At 46.9% G+C, this 17,410-nt stretch overlaps 1 protein-coding gene across 1 annotated transcript in view; it reads left to right on the forward strand.

Moving 5' to 3' along the window:
• Positions 1-6,649, forward strand: part of RTN4R (reticulon 4 receptor) — a 155,698-nt gene extending 149,049 nt beyond the window's left edge. Inside the window, 1 exon segment of the mRNA XM_070951106.1 lies at positions 5,235-6,649. Coding sequence (XP_070807207.1) covers positions 5,235-6,649 — 1,415 coding nt within the window.
• Positions 6,650-17,410: the final 10,761 nt, after the last annotated feature.

Consider the following 17,410-nt stretch of genomic DNA (forward strand, 5'->3'; position numbering starts at 1 on the left):
CACCTCAGAAGGATGGAAGGCTGAGTCAGCCTTGAGCTGGTCAGGATTGAACTGATGGCAGTGGGCAGAATTAGCCTGCAGTACTGCATTCTAACCACTGGATGGATGGATGGATGGTGGGGGGGAGGGACGGAGGGAAGGAATAGGAATAGGAATAGCCATAGCAATTATATACCGCTTTACAGTGCTTTACAGCCCTTTCTAAGCGGTGTACAGAGTCAGCCTGTTGCCCCCAACAATCTGGGTCCTCATTTTACCCACCTCGGAAGGATGGAAGGCTGAGTCAACCTTCTCAGCACAGTGGCGCAATGGTTAGAATGCAGTATTGCAGGCTGACTCTGCCCACTGCCAGCAGTTCAATCCTGACCGGCTCAAGGTTGACTCAGCTTTCCCTCCTTCCGAGGTGGGTAAAATGAGGACCCAGATTGTTGGGGGCAAGAGGCTGACTCTGTAAACTGCTTAGAGAGGGCTGCAAAGCACTGTGAAGGGGTATATAGGTCTTAGTGCTATTGCTATCCTCATGTGGAGTTTGGTGCCCTCATTACAGGGCAGGAGAAGGCTGGAGAAACCCTGTTTCTCTCACATGCGCAGCCCTAATGCCTAGCGTGACTCACCAAACTCCCAACGGATTTGTCTTTCCTTGCATTTTTGGCATCTTCTCCCCCCCCCTCCCCTTTTCCCCCCCTCCCGGTGGGTAGAATGGCTTTAATTTCCCAAGAGAAGCCTCCTCCGTGTGACACGCTGTCAGCCGGTGCGCTCGGAACCTGTGCCTTGTTTTGCGCCATACAATGGGGCTGGAGCGTGTCAAAACATGACAAGCAGCCAGCCAATGTCACCGGCGCGATCCAAATGCTCAGCCTTGAGGGGCTTTGGAAGAGCTTAATAATCTCAGGCACGGATTGTCCCCGCTTGCTGAGCAGGTGCCATCTCTCCTCCGAAGAGATCTCGCTCGGAGCCACGGCAGCTGCAGTTCTCTCTCTCCGATTGGCAGCTTCATTAAGCGCACCGAGTGAGTTATGATGGCAAGAGCACAGGCTTAGTTTTGGTTTCCCGGCGTTTGATTACCCGAAAGAGGGAACCGTCTTCGGTCTGATCCGTCCCTTGGTGCCGTTCCCAATGCCCCGATAAAATATCTGAGCCATATCTATAATATTGACAGAGCAAATGATCGTTATTTATTGATGGAGATTTATAGCCCTTTATAGCAGGCTCGGAGAGCTCTCCAAATGTATTCCTACCCTCACCTCTCTGCATACAAGAGGCTGGCTGCCAGTGGGGTAGAGAGGGGGTCTGTGGCCAACTCGCCACAGCCAACACTATAATACCACTCTATAAAGCCTTAGTAAGACCACACCTAGAGTACTGCATCCAGTTTATTTATTTATTGTTTATTTATTTATTGGTTGGATTTATATGCCGCCCTTCTCCGGAGACTCAGGGCAGCTTACAATGCGTTAAGCAATGGACTTCATACTTTTGTATACACCTGCTTAGTAGAGCTTTCACCCCCCCCCCCCCCAAAGCGGTGTTTTTACACAAAGTCAGCTTATTACCCCACAATCTGGGTCCTCATTTTACCTACCTTGGAAGGATGGAAGGCTGAGTCAACCTTGAGCCTAGTGAGATTCGAACTTGCAGAAATTGCAGGCAGCTGGCTTTACTTTAACAGCACTTTAGCCACTGTGCCACCAAGGCTCCTGTTTTGGACACCACACTATAAAAAAGATGTTGAGACTCTAGAAAGAGTGCAGAGAAGAGCAACCAGGATGATGATGGGACTGGAGGCTAAAACAATGAACGGTTGCAGGAACTGGGCAGTGAAGAGAAGGACCAGGGGAGACAGGAGAGGAGTCTTCCAATACTTGAGGGGCTGCCACAGAGAGGAGGAAGGGGGTCAAGCTATTTTCCAAAGCACCCGAAGGCCAGACAAGGAACAATGGATGGAAACTGAACAAGGAGAGATTCAACCGGGAAATAAGGAGGAACTTTCTGACAGTGAGAACCATCAATTGATGGAAGAGAAGTTGCCTTCGGAAGTTGTGGGAGCTTCATCCCTGGAAGCTTTCAAGAAGAGACTGGACTGCCATCTGTCAGAAAGGGTGTAGGGTCTCCTGCTTGGGTGGGGGGTTGGACTAGATGACCTCCAAGGTCCCTTCCAACTCTGTTAATCTGTAAGGCTTAACATGCATCACCTGCTGGTGTCTTGTCTCTCCTTTCCTTAAGGAGGCAGCATCGGTGTCACCGGAAGGAAGGCTGCGGTGGCTTTCTTTGCCTTTTGCTTGGCGCCCAAGTGCTTGCCTTCTTCTGCTCTCTCAAGGTCGTGGCAAAAATAGCTCTTCTCCTGTTATTGGGCTCTGTTTGCACGGCAGGCTAAACTGGGTCAGGAGAGGTTAGTGTGTTGTGCAAACAGGATCCGGTTAATTAACTCCCGCAGAAAACGGTAGTTAAACCTTCCCACCTAGTGAGCTGCACCTCCCGAATGAATCAGCAGCTCCTCTTTCCCAGGAGAGATCTTCCAAAAATGAGCCTCGCCGAGGGACTTCCTCCCTTACCAGCTGTGAGACTGTCTGTTTCTCAACCTCGCTGGCTGGGGAATTCTGGGAGTTGAAGTCCACCCATCTGAACATTGCCAAGATTGAGAAACGCTGGTCGGTTACCCTAGAACTAAAAGAAAAAGATGATTCGGAATTTTATGCGGTTTGGGAAAAATGGTACACTTGGATAGATAATAGAAATAAAAATTGGAAATATACATAAGGCTATTGAGGGTTAGATATTGAATGTATATAATGTATATATCAGTGATGGCTAGCCTTTTTGCCATCGCGTGCCAAAAGCAGGAGGGACGCAGAGAGGTCGCCCACATGCGCGCCCACACCTATAATTAAATGCATCCCGTCCCCACGCGTGACCCCACACGCCCTCCCACGCTTTTAACACGTGATGGCCTGGTAGGCCTGTTTTTCACCCTCCCCAGGCTTCAGAGCAGGAGTGAAATGTAAAATTTTTTACTACCGGTTCTGTGGGCATGGCTTGGTGGGGTGGGGGTAATGTGACTGGGTGGGCGTGGCCAACTCTTTTTTTTTTAACTTTTCAAAGCATTTTTTCTAATGCTTTGAAAAGCCTCTCCCGATCAGGCAACTCAGCTGGGATCGTAAGAGACTTTTCAAAGCATTTTTTTTACCACCTCTTCGGCCAAGAGGTTGCAGAAAAAAACTGCTTTGAAACGGTGAAAGACAAACATGTTAAATGACTGGAGTCCAGAATTTAGGAAAATCTGAAATCATGCTGCATGTTCTTGGTGCTCCAGATACTTGAATTGTAATAAACATTTCTGTAACATCCTCCCCAAAGTAAAAAAAAAAAAACCTGTCGTTTTGCATAAAAATCTATTTAGGACAGTGTTTCTCAACCTTGGTAGCTTGAAGATGGGTGGACTTCAACTCCCAGAATCCCCCAGCCAGCAGCGGTTCTCGGTTTTATTTTCATAAAGTATACTTCAAGGAAAGGTCACGATCCATTCTCTAATCAAGGTGCAATTACCCAAAAGCAGAATGGGATTAATTGCCACCCTGACACGTGGTAGCAGAGGATTCTACCTCTGAGCGCTGCTGGCTGGGCGATTCTGGGAGTTGAAGTCCACCCATCTTCAAGCTTCCAAGGTTGAGAAACACTGATTTAGGACTTCAGTCAAACTTCCACAGGTGCAAGCAATGGGTTCCCCAACCTTTCTGACTTTGCAGACCAGTGGGAGGGGGAAACAGTGGAGATGGTCCCATGGGAGTGCCCGGGAAGCACACACACAGAGCTCCATTTGCACAAATGTGGGGGATCTTGCGCAAATGGAGTTGTGCGTGCACACGCTTGCCCACTGATCACACAAGTGGAGGTGAGGTGCACATGGACATGCTAACCTGCCGCTTCCACGACCCAGTTCTGAATGGCCCAGGGGTTTGGGATCCCTGGAGTAAGACATCCCTTCTTCTTCTTCTTCTTCTTCTTCTTCTTCTTCTTCTTCTTCTTCTTCTTCTTCTTCTTCTTCTTCTTCTTCTTCTTCTTCTTCTTCCTCTTCCTCTTCCTCTTCCTCTTCCTCTTCCTCTTCCTCCTTCTCCTTCTCCTTCTCCTTCTCCTTCTCCTTCTCCTTCTCCTTCTCCTTCTTCTTCTTCTTCTTCTTCTTCTTCTTCTTCCTCCTCCTCTTCCTCTTCCTCATTCTCCTCCTTTCTTCTTCTTCTTCCTCTTCCTCTTCCTCTTCCTCATTCTCCTCCTTTCTTCTTCTTCTTCTTCTTCTTCTTCTTCTTCTTCTTCTTCTTCTTCTTCTTCTTCTTCCTCTTCCTCTTCCTCTTCCTCTTCCTCATTCTCCTCCTTTCTTCTTCTTCTTCTTCCTCCTCCTCCTCTTCCTCATTCTCATTCTCCTCCTTTCTTCTTCTTCTTCTTCTTTTTCTTCTTCTTTTTCTTGTCCATACCAGCAGAGCCGGCCTTCTCCCTCATCTTCTCTGTAATTGGGGCCACACCAAAATGGTGTCATTTGTGATGCGGTCAAGAAGGGAAATGCCCGATATCCAATGGAGCATTTGCATTTCCATTGCACGGAGAGAGCTTTCGTAAGAAATATACCTGTCGGGTTTTTTTTTCTCTTTCCAAAATCTGTTGCTAATAATTGGCTCGAGGGAATTTCTTGTTTCAATTGGGGTGGTTTTACTCATATTTGTCTAGGCTTGGTGCCGTTTGTCTAGTCTCTAATGCAGGGGTGTGAAACTCAGTTTCATTGAGGGCCACATGAGGGCTGTGGTTGACCTCAGGGAGCCGGGCAGGCGTGGCTGACTTGGTGGGCGTGGCCAGCTTGACATCACTCTCTGGGAGTGGCCAACTGGGTGGGTATGGCCAGCTGGATGGGCGTGGCCAGCTTGACACCACTCACTGGGCCAACTGGATGGGCATGGCCAGCTTGACGCCACTCCCCAAACTGCTGGCATGTTTCCTCTTCGCATTGCGTAGACTGGGCCGAAGTGACATGGGCCAGCCCCTTACATTTTCCAGGCCAGCCCTATGGGCCGGATCCGACTACATCACAGGCCGGATGCGGCCCGTGGGCCTTGAGTTTCACACCCCTGCTCTAGTGGTACCTTTCAAATGCCTCTGTTGTGAATGACAATGACGTGTCGGTCTCCAGGAATGATCTAATCTGCCTCTTCCTTTCTCTTTCTCCCCCTTCCTTCCTTTGGGACGTTTTTCAGGAAGCAAACTGCTGATTTTGGTGCTGTGCTTGAACTTCCCATCCGAAGTGGAGCTGTGTCCCGGAGCATGCGTGTGTTACAGTGAACCCAAAATCACAATCAGCTGCCAGCAGCAAGGGATCGCCACCATCCCCGTCGAGATCCCAGTCCAGACTCAGCGGATTTTCCTACACAACAACCGAATCAACCTGATCCAGTCCACCAGCTTTACTTTCTGCCGCAACATCTCCATTCTGTGGATCCACTCCAACAATATCAGTCTTATTGAACCCGGGGCGTTCTATGGGCTCGACAAGTTGGAAGAGCTCGATCTGAGCGACAACGTGAACCTGAAGTCCATCAATCCTTCTACCTTCCAGGGCCTTGTCCACCTGCATACTTTGCACCTGGATCGTTGCGGGCTCCTGGAGTTGTCCACGGGTCTTTTTCGGGGGCTTTTCTCCTTACAGTATCTCTACCTGCAGGACAACGACCTGCAGGAGCTTCTGGACGACACCTTCCTGGATCTTGCTAACCTCACCTATTTGTTTCTGCATGGGAACAAAATCAAGAGTTTGTCGGAAAACGTGTTTCGGGGGTTGACGAATCTGGATAGGCTGCTGCTGCATCAGAACAGGGTCAGCGTGGTCCATCGGAGGGCATTCCATGACCTGGGGAAAGTGATGACCTTGTACCTTTTTAATAACAACTTGACGGTGCTGACCGGAGAGACGATGGCTCCGTTGGGGTCTCTCCAATACCTTCGACTCAACGGCAACCAGTGGGTGTGTGATTGCCAGGCTCGGTCGCTCTGGGATTGGTTTAAGCAGTTCAAAGGGTCTTCCTCCGAACTGGAGTGCCACTTACCCGCTCAGCTGGCCGGAAGGGACCTCAAGCGCTTGCAGAGCACGGACCTGGAAGGCTGCCTCGACTCCTTCAACCAGGTCAGAACGAGCGTCTTCAGCACCAAAACCAGATCTGGCAAACGGCCCACGGCGGACCCGACGCTCGGTCCTCAGGACAACGGGCAGAAATGCTGCCAGCCAGAGATGGATAAATCTTTCATTTATGAAGCCAAAGCCAATCGGGCTTCTCCTAATAACCCACTCAAGGATAAGGAAAATATGGCCAAAACCAAGCATCAGGTGGAGGTGGAACTGCCCAAAAACGGCAGCAACAAGCACATCAACGACTCGCCCTTTGGAACGTACCCCAGTGCGGTCGACCCCCCTTTGACCAACTTGAAACCCGAGTTCTTGGGTCCCGTAGAGCCCTCCACCACCCCGACCAAAAGGAGGCAGGGGTGTTCTCGAAGGAATAAGTCCAGGTCTCAGTGCCGTATGGCACAGCCGGCTCCCAGTGCCAGTGCCAGCCCCCCGGTCCTCCCGAGCCTTCTTCTGCCCCCCATTATGTGGAGTCTCTTTTGCTTCTCTTGAAATCGATCCAGCCTTTGCTTTTAGGAGGGGCTCTCAGCTTTAAGAGAGGAACAGGAGGTGGGAGAGGGGACGGGATGGGATGGGACGGGACGGGATGGGACCCAAGGCCTCGTCTCTCCAAAGGTTGTGAAGGAGAGGCTATGCCCAGAGAAAAACGTTACGATGCTAAACATTATACTGGATGCCTTTATAAACTCTCTCTCTCACACACACAAAATCAACAACAACAAAAAAAAAGTGTAAATAATTTATTTCTTCCTTCTGGAATTTATATGTTTGATTTTGATTGGTTGATCTTACCTTTGTCCTTGGAATTACCCTTTTCCCAAAGAGAAAAAAAAGAGAAAGAGAAAGGAAGGAAGGAAGGAAGGAAGGAAGGAAAGAAAGAAAGAAAGAAAGAAAGAAAGAAAGAAAGAAAGAAAGAAAGAAAGAAAGAAAGAAAGAAAGAAAGAAAGAAAGAAAGAATAGAAAAATAAGAGGTCTAATAACCCCCATATCTTTGTAATGTTTCCCCCCACCATAAAAATCATTCCTTGTAATTTGAAGTCCTAAACGATATTGCACATTTTCCCATCTGCTGAGATCACATCAGTGGCAATTTTTTTAAAAAAATTCCTATGTTTCTGAATTTCGAGGTTTTAACCTCCTTTCATTTCCACCTGACTGGGTTTGCAGAAGGAGGCATTTGTTAAAGAATGCTCCCTTTTTTCATTCACTGAAGACTGCAGTATATATATAAATATGAATATAGATTATATATATATATATATAGATATGCATTTTATTTTACTTGTGTACAAGTACAAAAAAAAAATACGAAATAAATATTTCTTTCTTTTTTCCTTGCGGTGTAATCACCTTTGCACGCACATACCGCTCACATCTCTTTCGGGGGTCCTTCAGTGTTGGAGTTTTCTTCCTGGATTTGCTGGTTTCTGTCTCTTAAGCTCCTGCAAAAGTACCCGAGAGCCATTCCCTGCCGGAAGGAAAGGCAGCGGCTGAGCCAGGTGGGGCCACTTTAGGCAATTTCCAGTTGGCGTCAGCAAAGGATTCCCTCCCAGAAAAGCCACTCTTGTTAAGCCACCCTCCCTGGCTCCCTGAAGGGTCTCTGCTCGCATGGTGAATATTTCAGAGTAGCTCAGAATAGCAAGCAAGGATGGAAATGAGGGCTCTGGCCAAGGCAGCTTAGACGCCAGAGGACAGGCAAGCACAAGCCAAGAGCCAACAATAACCCGAATAAGGAAAGAAAGAGAGAGGAAAATATCTCTTGCAGTCTATTAAAGCTGAACTAAATTGTGGTCTCTGTCTGTAGGTGTGTGTGTGTGTTGGGATGTCTAGTCTAGACTTCATATATATATATATATATTTCTAGGAAATTTGAAAAGGTTTCTTTGACAGTCTTCTGGAGACCACAGCTTCTCTGTACTCTTTGGCTCATCTTGCCATGGCCAACGCACCATGGCCATCTTGCCATAGCCAACTTCCCACGGCCAACCTGCCACAGCCAACTCTACCCAAAGGTAGATGACCCTTGGTTGCCATGGCCAACTTGCCACATCCTACTCAGTATGGCCACTTGCCATAGCCAACTTGCCACAGCCCCACAGCTAACCCACCACAGCCAACTCGCCATGGTCAACTTGCCACAGGACAACTTGCTGCATGACAAGAGTTACACTGATATCAAAGAAATGGTACAGTAGAAAGGATGCAAAAGGAGGAACAAAATGAAATGTGAACGGCAAAAATTAAAACAATTTTTTCTGTATTTTCAATAATTACATTGAATTGTTAAATTATGCCACGGCGAGTCTTCCTGCAATGAGTTGGCCACGACAAATTGTCTTGCAGCGAGTTGGCCATGGCAGATTGCCCCATTCCATCTTTTCCAGCACCTTCCAGACTCCCCAAGTGTCTACTTTTTCTGAATTCCCCAGGGAAGAAAATTCCCTCCTGGACGGGTGTTAAGCCGGGGAGACTGCAAGCAGCTGGAGAGAATTCTAATGAGAGCTATGGGAAGGGAACGTCACGAGGTGGCAGAAGTCTCAATGACGGGGTTGCTTTATCTTTATCTTTATTTGATTTGTATACCGCCCTACTCCGGAAGGACTCAGGGCTGTGAAAAGCCAAACAGTAAAATACATAGATACAAAATTTAAAAACAGAATAAAATCAAATTAAACAATTTGGCCCACACAAATTAAAACACCCCAATCATTTAAAAAACAGATTAAAATTTGCATATTAAAAAGAAAAGAGGGAAGAGATTAGGCCAGACCCACTTGGTGGAATAAAAAGGTCTTAAGAGCGCGGCGGAAGGTGCGCAGATCCGGGATCCTCCGTATCTCCAGGGGGAGCTCGTTCCAGATAGTAGGTGCCCCCACAGAGAAGGCCTTCCCCCTGGGGGCCGCCAGTCAACATTGTTTGGCCGACGGCACCCTGAGGAGCCCCTCTCTATGAGAGTGTACCGGCCAGTGGGAGGCTATTGGTGGTAGTAGGCGGTCCCGTAGGTAACCAGGTCCTAAGCCATGGAGCGCTCTAAAGGTGGTAACCAAAATCTTGAAGCACACCCGGAAGACCACCAGGAGCCAGTGCAGCTTGCGCAGGAGAGGTGTTACATGGGAGCACCATGTCGCTCCCATTACCACCCACACGGCCGCACTCTGCGCCAATTGGAGCCTCCGGGTGCTCCTCAAGGGGAGCCCCATGTAGAGAGTGTTACAATAGTCCAGGCGGGAAGTGACGAGGACATGAATGACTGTGCGTAAGGAGTCCCGATCCAGAAAGGGATGCAACTGGCGAATCAGGCGAACCTGATGAAAAATCCTCCCAGTCACGGCCGTCAAATGCTCTTCTAAAGACAGACGTGAATCCAGGAGGACGCCCAAGTTGCGAACCTTCTCCGTGGGAGCTTTCTTTCTAGAACCCAAATTCTCAGCTCACTAAGGCAGAAATGCCTTCCGCTTTTTACTAAAAACGTTGCTGCAAAGCGACGAAGTGGCTGTTGGTTTTCCAGGTAACAGAGAAATGTACAGATGGCTGCAATTTACCTTGGAAATCTCTCTTTGTCTGTGGGATGGCGACAGCTTGATATCTACGCATGTCCCTGGGCTGTTTGGTTAAGAACATCGCACTGCTTCCAAGAAAAAATCTCTCTTCATATTTTAGCTTGGGAAAGGAAATTTGAAAGCTATTTCTGTTTCAGAGGCATTGTGGAACATATGAAAGGGTAAGTACAGGGTAGTCCTTGACTTACAACTCTTCGTTTAGTGACCATTCCAAAGTTACAATGTCCTTGAAAAGAGTGACTTATGACAGCCTTTCAAGCAGCCATTGCCGCATCTCCCTAGTCACGTGATCAAAATTCAGATGACTGCCTTGTCCCCGGCTCATGTGATCCCTTTTTATTGTTTGGAAAAGGTAATTTTTTTCTATATGACCCAGTGGAGTATTGCCTCAGACTACAGTCGTGGCCAGAATTGTGGAAAAAGTGTATTTTTGAGGTTTGATGTCTAATAACACCACTTTTTTTTTCTGGAATTTCAAGATAATCCTATTCCACTGCTGGAATGGCCTGGGAATAGCCCAGACCTTCACCCAATTGAAAATCTATGGAGCCGACTTGTTAGTCAGAAGCGACCCAGCAATAAAACCCAGTTAATAGAAGCTATCATTCCATCTTGGTTTCACATTAGAACAGCTGCAGAACTAAAAGATTTGGTTCACTCCATGGGAAGACATTGTAAGGCCGTCATTCATGCTAAAGGCTTCCCAACGAAGTATTAACTGACGTGGTGATCATTTCTGCATATCTCGTTTTTTCTAGGGTGATCATTTTTGTGTATCTCGTTTTTTCTACGCGTTTCACTTTCCTTCTTTATGCTGTAACTGCTATTCTAATAGCAAATCCTCCATAAAAGTTACTGCATTACATTCTTGATTAAATTATCTTTCCATTGATATATAATTTTATGGTACTTCTCCCCAAAAAAAGTGGTGTCATTAGCTAGTTTTAGAAAATACATTTTTCCCCAAAAGCTTTCCACAATTCTGGCCACTTCTGTAATCCTTCAAGAATTATATCCTGATTTTGGATCTACACAGGAAGAGTAAACCAATGTAAACACGTTCCAAGATGATCAAACGAACTGTGACATTTTATACTGCTGAGGAACTAATAATAATAATAATAATAAAAAGTTTACTACATTTTAATACTTTTGTTCCGGAAGTTGCTACCTTTATTTTTGTGCAGAGTCCTTCTAAAAAAATAAGAGAGATTGTATCTGCGATCTGAAGCGATACAGACTATTTCCCTCTTTATTCTCTGGAATAACAATTCTCCCCCATCAGTGCTGGGGAAATACAGTGCTTCTCATACTGCTGCTTTTGTGTCGTAATTATAAAAGCTGGATTTTGACAGGTGGCAAAAAACATTGCATATAGCAATAGCACACAGACTTATAAACCGCTTCACGATGTTTTACAGCCTCTCTCTAAGCGGTTTACAGAGTCAGCCTCTTGCCCTCAACAACCTGGGTCCTCATTTTACCCACCTCGGAAGGATGGAAGGCTGAGTCAACCTTGAGCTGGTTAGAATCGAACTGGCAGTGGGCAGAGTTTGCCTGCAATACTGCATTCTAACCACTGTGCATCATGGAAGGAAGGAAGGAAGGAAGGAAGGAAGGAAGGAAGGAAGGGCTAAGGAGGAAGGAAGAGCTAAGGAGGAAGGGGGAGAAGGAAGGAAGGAAGGAAGGAAGGAAGACCTAAGGAAGGGAGGGAGGGGAAAAGAGCAATAGCAATAGCACTTAGATTTACATACCGCTTCATGATGCTTTACAGCCCTCTCTCAGTGATTTACAGAATCAGCTTCTTACACCCAAGAATCTGGGTCCTCATTTTGCCAATCTTAGAAGGATGGAAGGCAGAGTCAACTTTGAGCCAGTCAGGATTGAACTCCTGGCAGTGGGCAGAGTTTGCCTGCAATACTGCATTCTAACCACTGCACACCATGGAAGGAAGGAAGGAGAAAGGAAAAAGGAAGAGCAATAGCACTTAGACCTATATAACGCTTCACAGTGCTCTACAGCCCTCTCTAAGCGGTTTACAGAGTCAGCATTTTGTCCCCAACAATCTGGGTCCTCATTTTACTGACCTCGGAAGGACGGAAGGCTGAATCAACCTTGAGCCTGGTGAGATTATGAGATTGGCAGGGGCTCCTGGGGGGGGGGAGTGTGTAAAAAAAATTGAAAGATGGCATGAAGATTGCATGATTCAAGCCACCAACTTAACACTTTTGCCTAGCAACCCTGAGTGGACACCCCGGGAATCAGAGCAAGCCTTTTGCAAGAGAAACTGTTCCTTTAGGGTTGGGAGTTGGAGTAGACCAAGAGTCAGCAACCTTAAACACTCAAAAAGCCACAAAGGTCCTAACCCCCATTCAATTCTGGAGCCAACCAGAAGTCCGGTTCCTCCATCATCGTCTCCTCCTAGTGTGGCGTCCTTTTTCCTCTGCTGACCAGAAGTCCAGTTCCCCCACCATAGGGTCTCCTCCTAGCATCCTTTTCCCTCTACCTGTCCTAACCGAAAGCCCTATCAATCATGGAGCCGACTGGGGACAGGGAGCCGCAGCAGAGGGATGAAAGAGCCACATGCGGCTCCAGAGCCACAGATTGCTGACCCCTGGAGAAGGGGCGGGGTGGCGGCGGCTGCTGCCAGAGCGTGTTTGCAGCAGCTCCTCTTGGTTTTGTTTTATTTTATCAATTTTTAGTATACCCATTGGAGCCTTTTTATTTAAATAATATTTTTTTGACTGACTCCTGGAGTAGACCTTTTTGTTTTCATCTGGCATAACATTTCCCTCCTTCACCGCTCTGGCTCCAAAAGACGTCATTTTGAAGCATCCGTTGTACTTCTGGGCAGTCTTTTCCCTTTAACTGGTGTTACAGTAGAAGGAACAGATTCATCTGAACTGAAGGGGTCAGTGTAAGAAGTGAGTTGGGGCTGGGACACTATGCAGGAGAAATTCGGTTCACAATCCGTTGGCTCAATGGTGGTTGGTGATTGAAACACATAAGGGAATATCTCTTCCACCACCTTGAGTCCAAAAGTAGTTCCATAGGTGGAAGGCGTAGACATTTTGGTGAGGCAACAATGTTTAGTACTGTAAGGAGCCCCAGATTGCTCCTGAGTGAAGGAGTGGAACGTCTGCCAGTTTGAACTTGAGGTAACAGAATGTGAGGCAAGTGGCAGTTGGAACAGAGTTCCTTTCAGGTGGGGAGGGGGAGTAGAACGTCTAGCTATTAGCACCAGGGTTTGTTAATATACTGAATATGAATATACTGTATATTAAATATTAATGATCTGATAGTCATTTCGAAAAATCATTTCTTAGCGAGCACCTAGAAGCCAAGAGGAATATATGTGCCAAATTTCAAGTTTGTAGGCTTTACAGTTCTGGAGATTTTGTGATGAGCAAATACAATGTGTGATTGGACAACATTACTCTGAAGGAATTGAAGGAGAATAAATACAGCACCCTTCGGCCACTTAGAAAAGGCCCACTTTTATTTATTTATTTTATTTATTTAATTGGATTTATATGCCGCCCTATCTCCACAGGCCTCAGGGCGGCTCACAACAATAAACAAAACAAACAAACCGTTAAAAACAAAGTCCATGATAAAATTGACAAAAAATCCAATAAAACTCCATTAAGTTCTATTAAAAACCCCATCAGTCTAGGGCGACTAGATGAAATAACCACGTTTTCAGCCCACGGCGGAAGGAGCAAAGGTCCTTTTATGAATCAGCAACCATAATAATGAGGTGAACAAGCTTTCATTCTTCCAAACTAAACAATATGTGAATATCAATTTGATCAATGAAACTATCCTCCACTTCCTCATACATTTTTCCTTTTTCTTGCCACTTACGTTAGTAGCATCACCTCATGCCTCAGCTTCTTCTTCTGCCCCCACCGACTCAGCCCAAGTCAAGAGTTTCTGTATGGAATTTGGGATTCAGCTCCAAACCAGGGGAGACAGAATAGCAGACTTCCAATAGTTGAGGGGCTGCCACAGAGAGGAGGGGGTCAAGCTGTTTTCCAAAGCACCTGAAGGCCAGACAAGGAATAATGGATGGAAACTGATCAAGGAGAGATTCAACCTGGAAATAAGGAGGAATTTTCTAACAGAACAATCAACCCATGGAACAGAAGTTGCCTTCAGAAGTTGTGGGAGCTTCATCACTGGAAGCTTCCAAGAAGAGACTGGACGGCCATCTGTCAAAAATGGTGTAGTTTCCTGCTTGGGTGGGGGGTTGGACTAGATGACCTACAAGGTCCCTTCCAACTCTGCTAATCTGTTCATCTCTCACCCATGGCAGGAGGATAATGAAGGATTCATCATAGATGAAGGATAATTTATGATCCATTGGAAAAGGGAAGATCAACCACTCCCCACTTCCAAAAAGAGGGGGCTTCACAACCAGGACTGGCCCTGCAAGCTGGAAAGTCCTCACTGAGCTACTGGGGAACCACAGAGGGCAAGTGCAGCCAGCTCTGAGGTTTATGATGCCACCGGATTAAGGCCAAAAGGATGTCCAGAGGATGCTGTGTCCAAGAGTCAAAAAGGAGAGGTCAAGACCGCAAAGATATGCATTTGAATCACGCAAAGACTGTCGGAATGGTGAATCAATGCACACCTGAGATTGTCAAAACAGAAAGATTGACATTCTGGAAGTGGAATGGGTCACTTCACACCCCCAAAAAACTTCTATTGTGGACCAAGAAAAAATGGTAGGAAAGAAGGAACAGCCATCTTTATAACCCAAAGGGTCGAGGTTGGTGTCAGCTGCAACTCAAAAACGATAGAAAGATCTCAATTCTGTTCCAAGGTAAGTCACCCAGAGCAGGTGTTCCAACTCGGTGCTCCAGCTGCAGGTGCAGGAATAGGGCGCTTCTAGGATGCCTCACAGCACCAAATAAAAGTCATATACTAAAAATGGATGGCTAGAATGCTCAAGTTGGAATAAAATAGCATTTGGAATCATGAGGCACAGATGGCTTTTAACAGATTAACAGAGTTGGAAGGGACCTTGTAGGTCATCTAGTCCAACCCCCCACCCAAGCAGGAGACCCTATACCATTTCTGACAGAGGGCAGTCCAGTCTCTTCTTGAAAGCTTTCAGGGATGAAGCTCCCACAACTTCTGAAGTCAACTTCTGTTCCATCGGTTGATTGTTCTCACTGTCAGAAAATTCCTCCTCATTTCTAGGTTGAATCTCTCCTTGGTCAGTTTCCACCCATTATTCCTTGTCTGGCCTTCGGGTGCTTTGGAGAATAGCTTGACCCCCTTCCTCCTCTCTGGGGCAGGCCCTCCAATATTGGAAGACTCCTCTCCTGTCTCCCCTGGTCCTTCTCTTCACTAGACTAGCCATGCCCAGTTCCTGCAACCGTTCATCGTATGTTTCAGTTTCCAGGCCTTTGATCATCTTAGATAGATTCAGATTAACAGAGTTGGAAGGGACCTTGTAAGTCATCTAGTCCAACCCCCCACCCAAGCAGGAGACCCTATACCATTTCTGACAGAGGGCAGTCCAGTCTCTTCTTGAAAGCCTCCAGTGATGAAGCTCCCACAACTTCTGAAGGCAACTTCTGTTCCATGGGTTGATTGCTCTCACTGTTAGAAAATTCCTCCTTATTTCCAGGTTGAATCTCTCCTTGATCAGTTTCCATCCATTGTTCCTTGTCTGGCCTTCAGGTGCTTTGGAAAATAGCTTGACCCTCTCCTCTCTGGGACAGCCCCTCATATATTGGACAACTGCTCTCATGTCTCCCCTGGTCCTTCTCTTCACTAGACCAGCCATGCCCAGTTCCTGCAACTGTTCATCGTGTTTTAGCCTCCAGTCCCCTCATCATCCTGGTTGCTCTTCTCTGCACTTTTTCTAGAGTCTCCACATCTTTTTTTATAGTGTGGTGACCAAAACTGGATGCAGTACTCTAGGTGTGGTCTTACTAGGGCTTTATAGGGTGGTATTAGTACCTCCCTTGATCTTGATTGTTTCCCTCTGTTAGTGCAAATTTGGAATTGAATTGGCTGTGGAAATGAAGCAGAAGACAGAGACCCTGCTAAAACATTGAGAGTTTATAGCAAACTTGTTCCACCAACCAACAAACCTACCAAGAAACCAACCAATCAGAACACAGCTGGAAGGCAGCTTGGAGGTTTTCTAGTCCAACTGCTGGCTCAAGCAGGAGAACCTATACCACTTCAGACAAGCGACTGTCCAGTCTCTTCTTAAAAACCTCCAGTGATGGAGCACCCATGATTTCTGGAGGCCAGCTGTTCCACTGGTTAATTGTCCTCACATCTATTCACCCCCTTGACATGACTTACTCTGAAGGGTGGAGGATAGGATAGGATAGGATAGGACAGGACAGGACCGTGATGGTGAATCTATGGCATGCATGCCACAGGTGGCACACGGAACCATATCTGTGGGCACACGAGCGTTGCCCTAGTTCAGCTCCAGTGTGCATGCGCACACCGGCCAGCTGATTTTTGGGCCTTCCGGAAGTCAAGAAACGGGCTGTTTCCGGCCTCCTGAGGGCTCTAGGGGGTGGGGAAGACTGTTTTTTGCCCTCCCCAGGCTCCTAGAGAGCCTCTGGAGTCTGGTGAAGGCTAAAATGGGCCTTCTGGTCCCACCAGAAGTCAGGAAATGGGCTATTTCCGGCTTCCGGGGGGGGGGGGGCTCCTGGGGAGAGTGGGGAAGGCCGTTTTTGCCCTCCCCAGGCTCCTAGAAAGCCTCTGGAGTCTGGGGGAGGGCAAAGAATGGGCCTACCGGGCCCACCAGGCCATTGTGTGCCAAAAGCAGGGGGGAGCATGGGGTGGGGGAGGGGTCACGTGCGCATGCATGGTGGGGCGGGGCACATTGAATTATGGGTGTGGGCACACACACACACGATTCCCCCCCCGCACTCCCCTCTGCTTTTGCCACACGACGGCAAAAAGGTTAGCCATCCCTGGGATAGGATAAACAGAGTTGGAAGGGACCTTTGAGGTCTTCTAGTCCAACCCCCTGCTTAAGCAGGAAACACTTCACTTCAGACAAATGGTTATCCAATCTCTTCTTAAAATCTTCCAGTGTTGGAGGCTTCACAACGTCTGAAGCGAAGCTGTTCCACTGGTTAATTGTTCTCAGCGTCAGGAAATTTCTCCTTAATTCCAGGTTGCTTCTGTCCTTGATTAGTTTCCACCCATTGTTTTTTGCCTTGCCTTCAGGTGCTTTGGAAAATAAGTCTTCTTTGCGGCAGCCCCCCAAATACAGGAACACCACTGACATGTTACTCCCTACTTCTTCTTTTATCTAGACTAGCCATAGCCAGTTCCTGCAACCCTTCTTTGTATGTTTTAGTCTCTGATCATGGAGAGAGTTAAAAATAGATGTAATAGATGAGATGCAGTAAATAAATAGTGGAAGAACTCTGGATTACAGTTTCTGACATTAAAGACTGAGCAAAAAAAGTTCTTGAGCTGCAAAAAGCCAAAAAAAGGAAATGTTGATCTGCTGATACATCGAAAATCACTCAAGGAAAGTAAAAAAGGCACCAGAGAGCATGAAAAATTCAGCTCGAGATAACAGAAGGATCAAGAGTTGCAATTAAATATACAATTAGAAAACCGAGGAAAACTATCCAATGAGGAGGACAAGAGGTTTATTTAAGACAATGATACAAACCAGGAAAATGTTCATTCAAAA

This window comes from Pituophis catenifer, unplaced genomic scaffold (assembly GCF_029215685.1).
Source record: "Pituophis catenifer annectens isolate HBS135680 unplaced genomic scaffold, rPitCat1.0.hap2 SCAF_10, whole genome shotgun sequence".
Taxonomy (NCBI): domain Eukaryota; kingdom Metazoa; phylum Chordata; class Lepidosauria; order Squamata; family Colubridae; genus Pituophis; species Pituophis catenifer.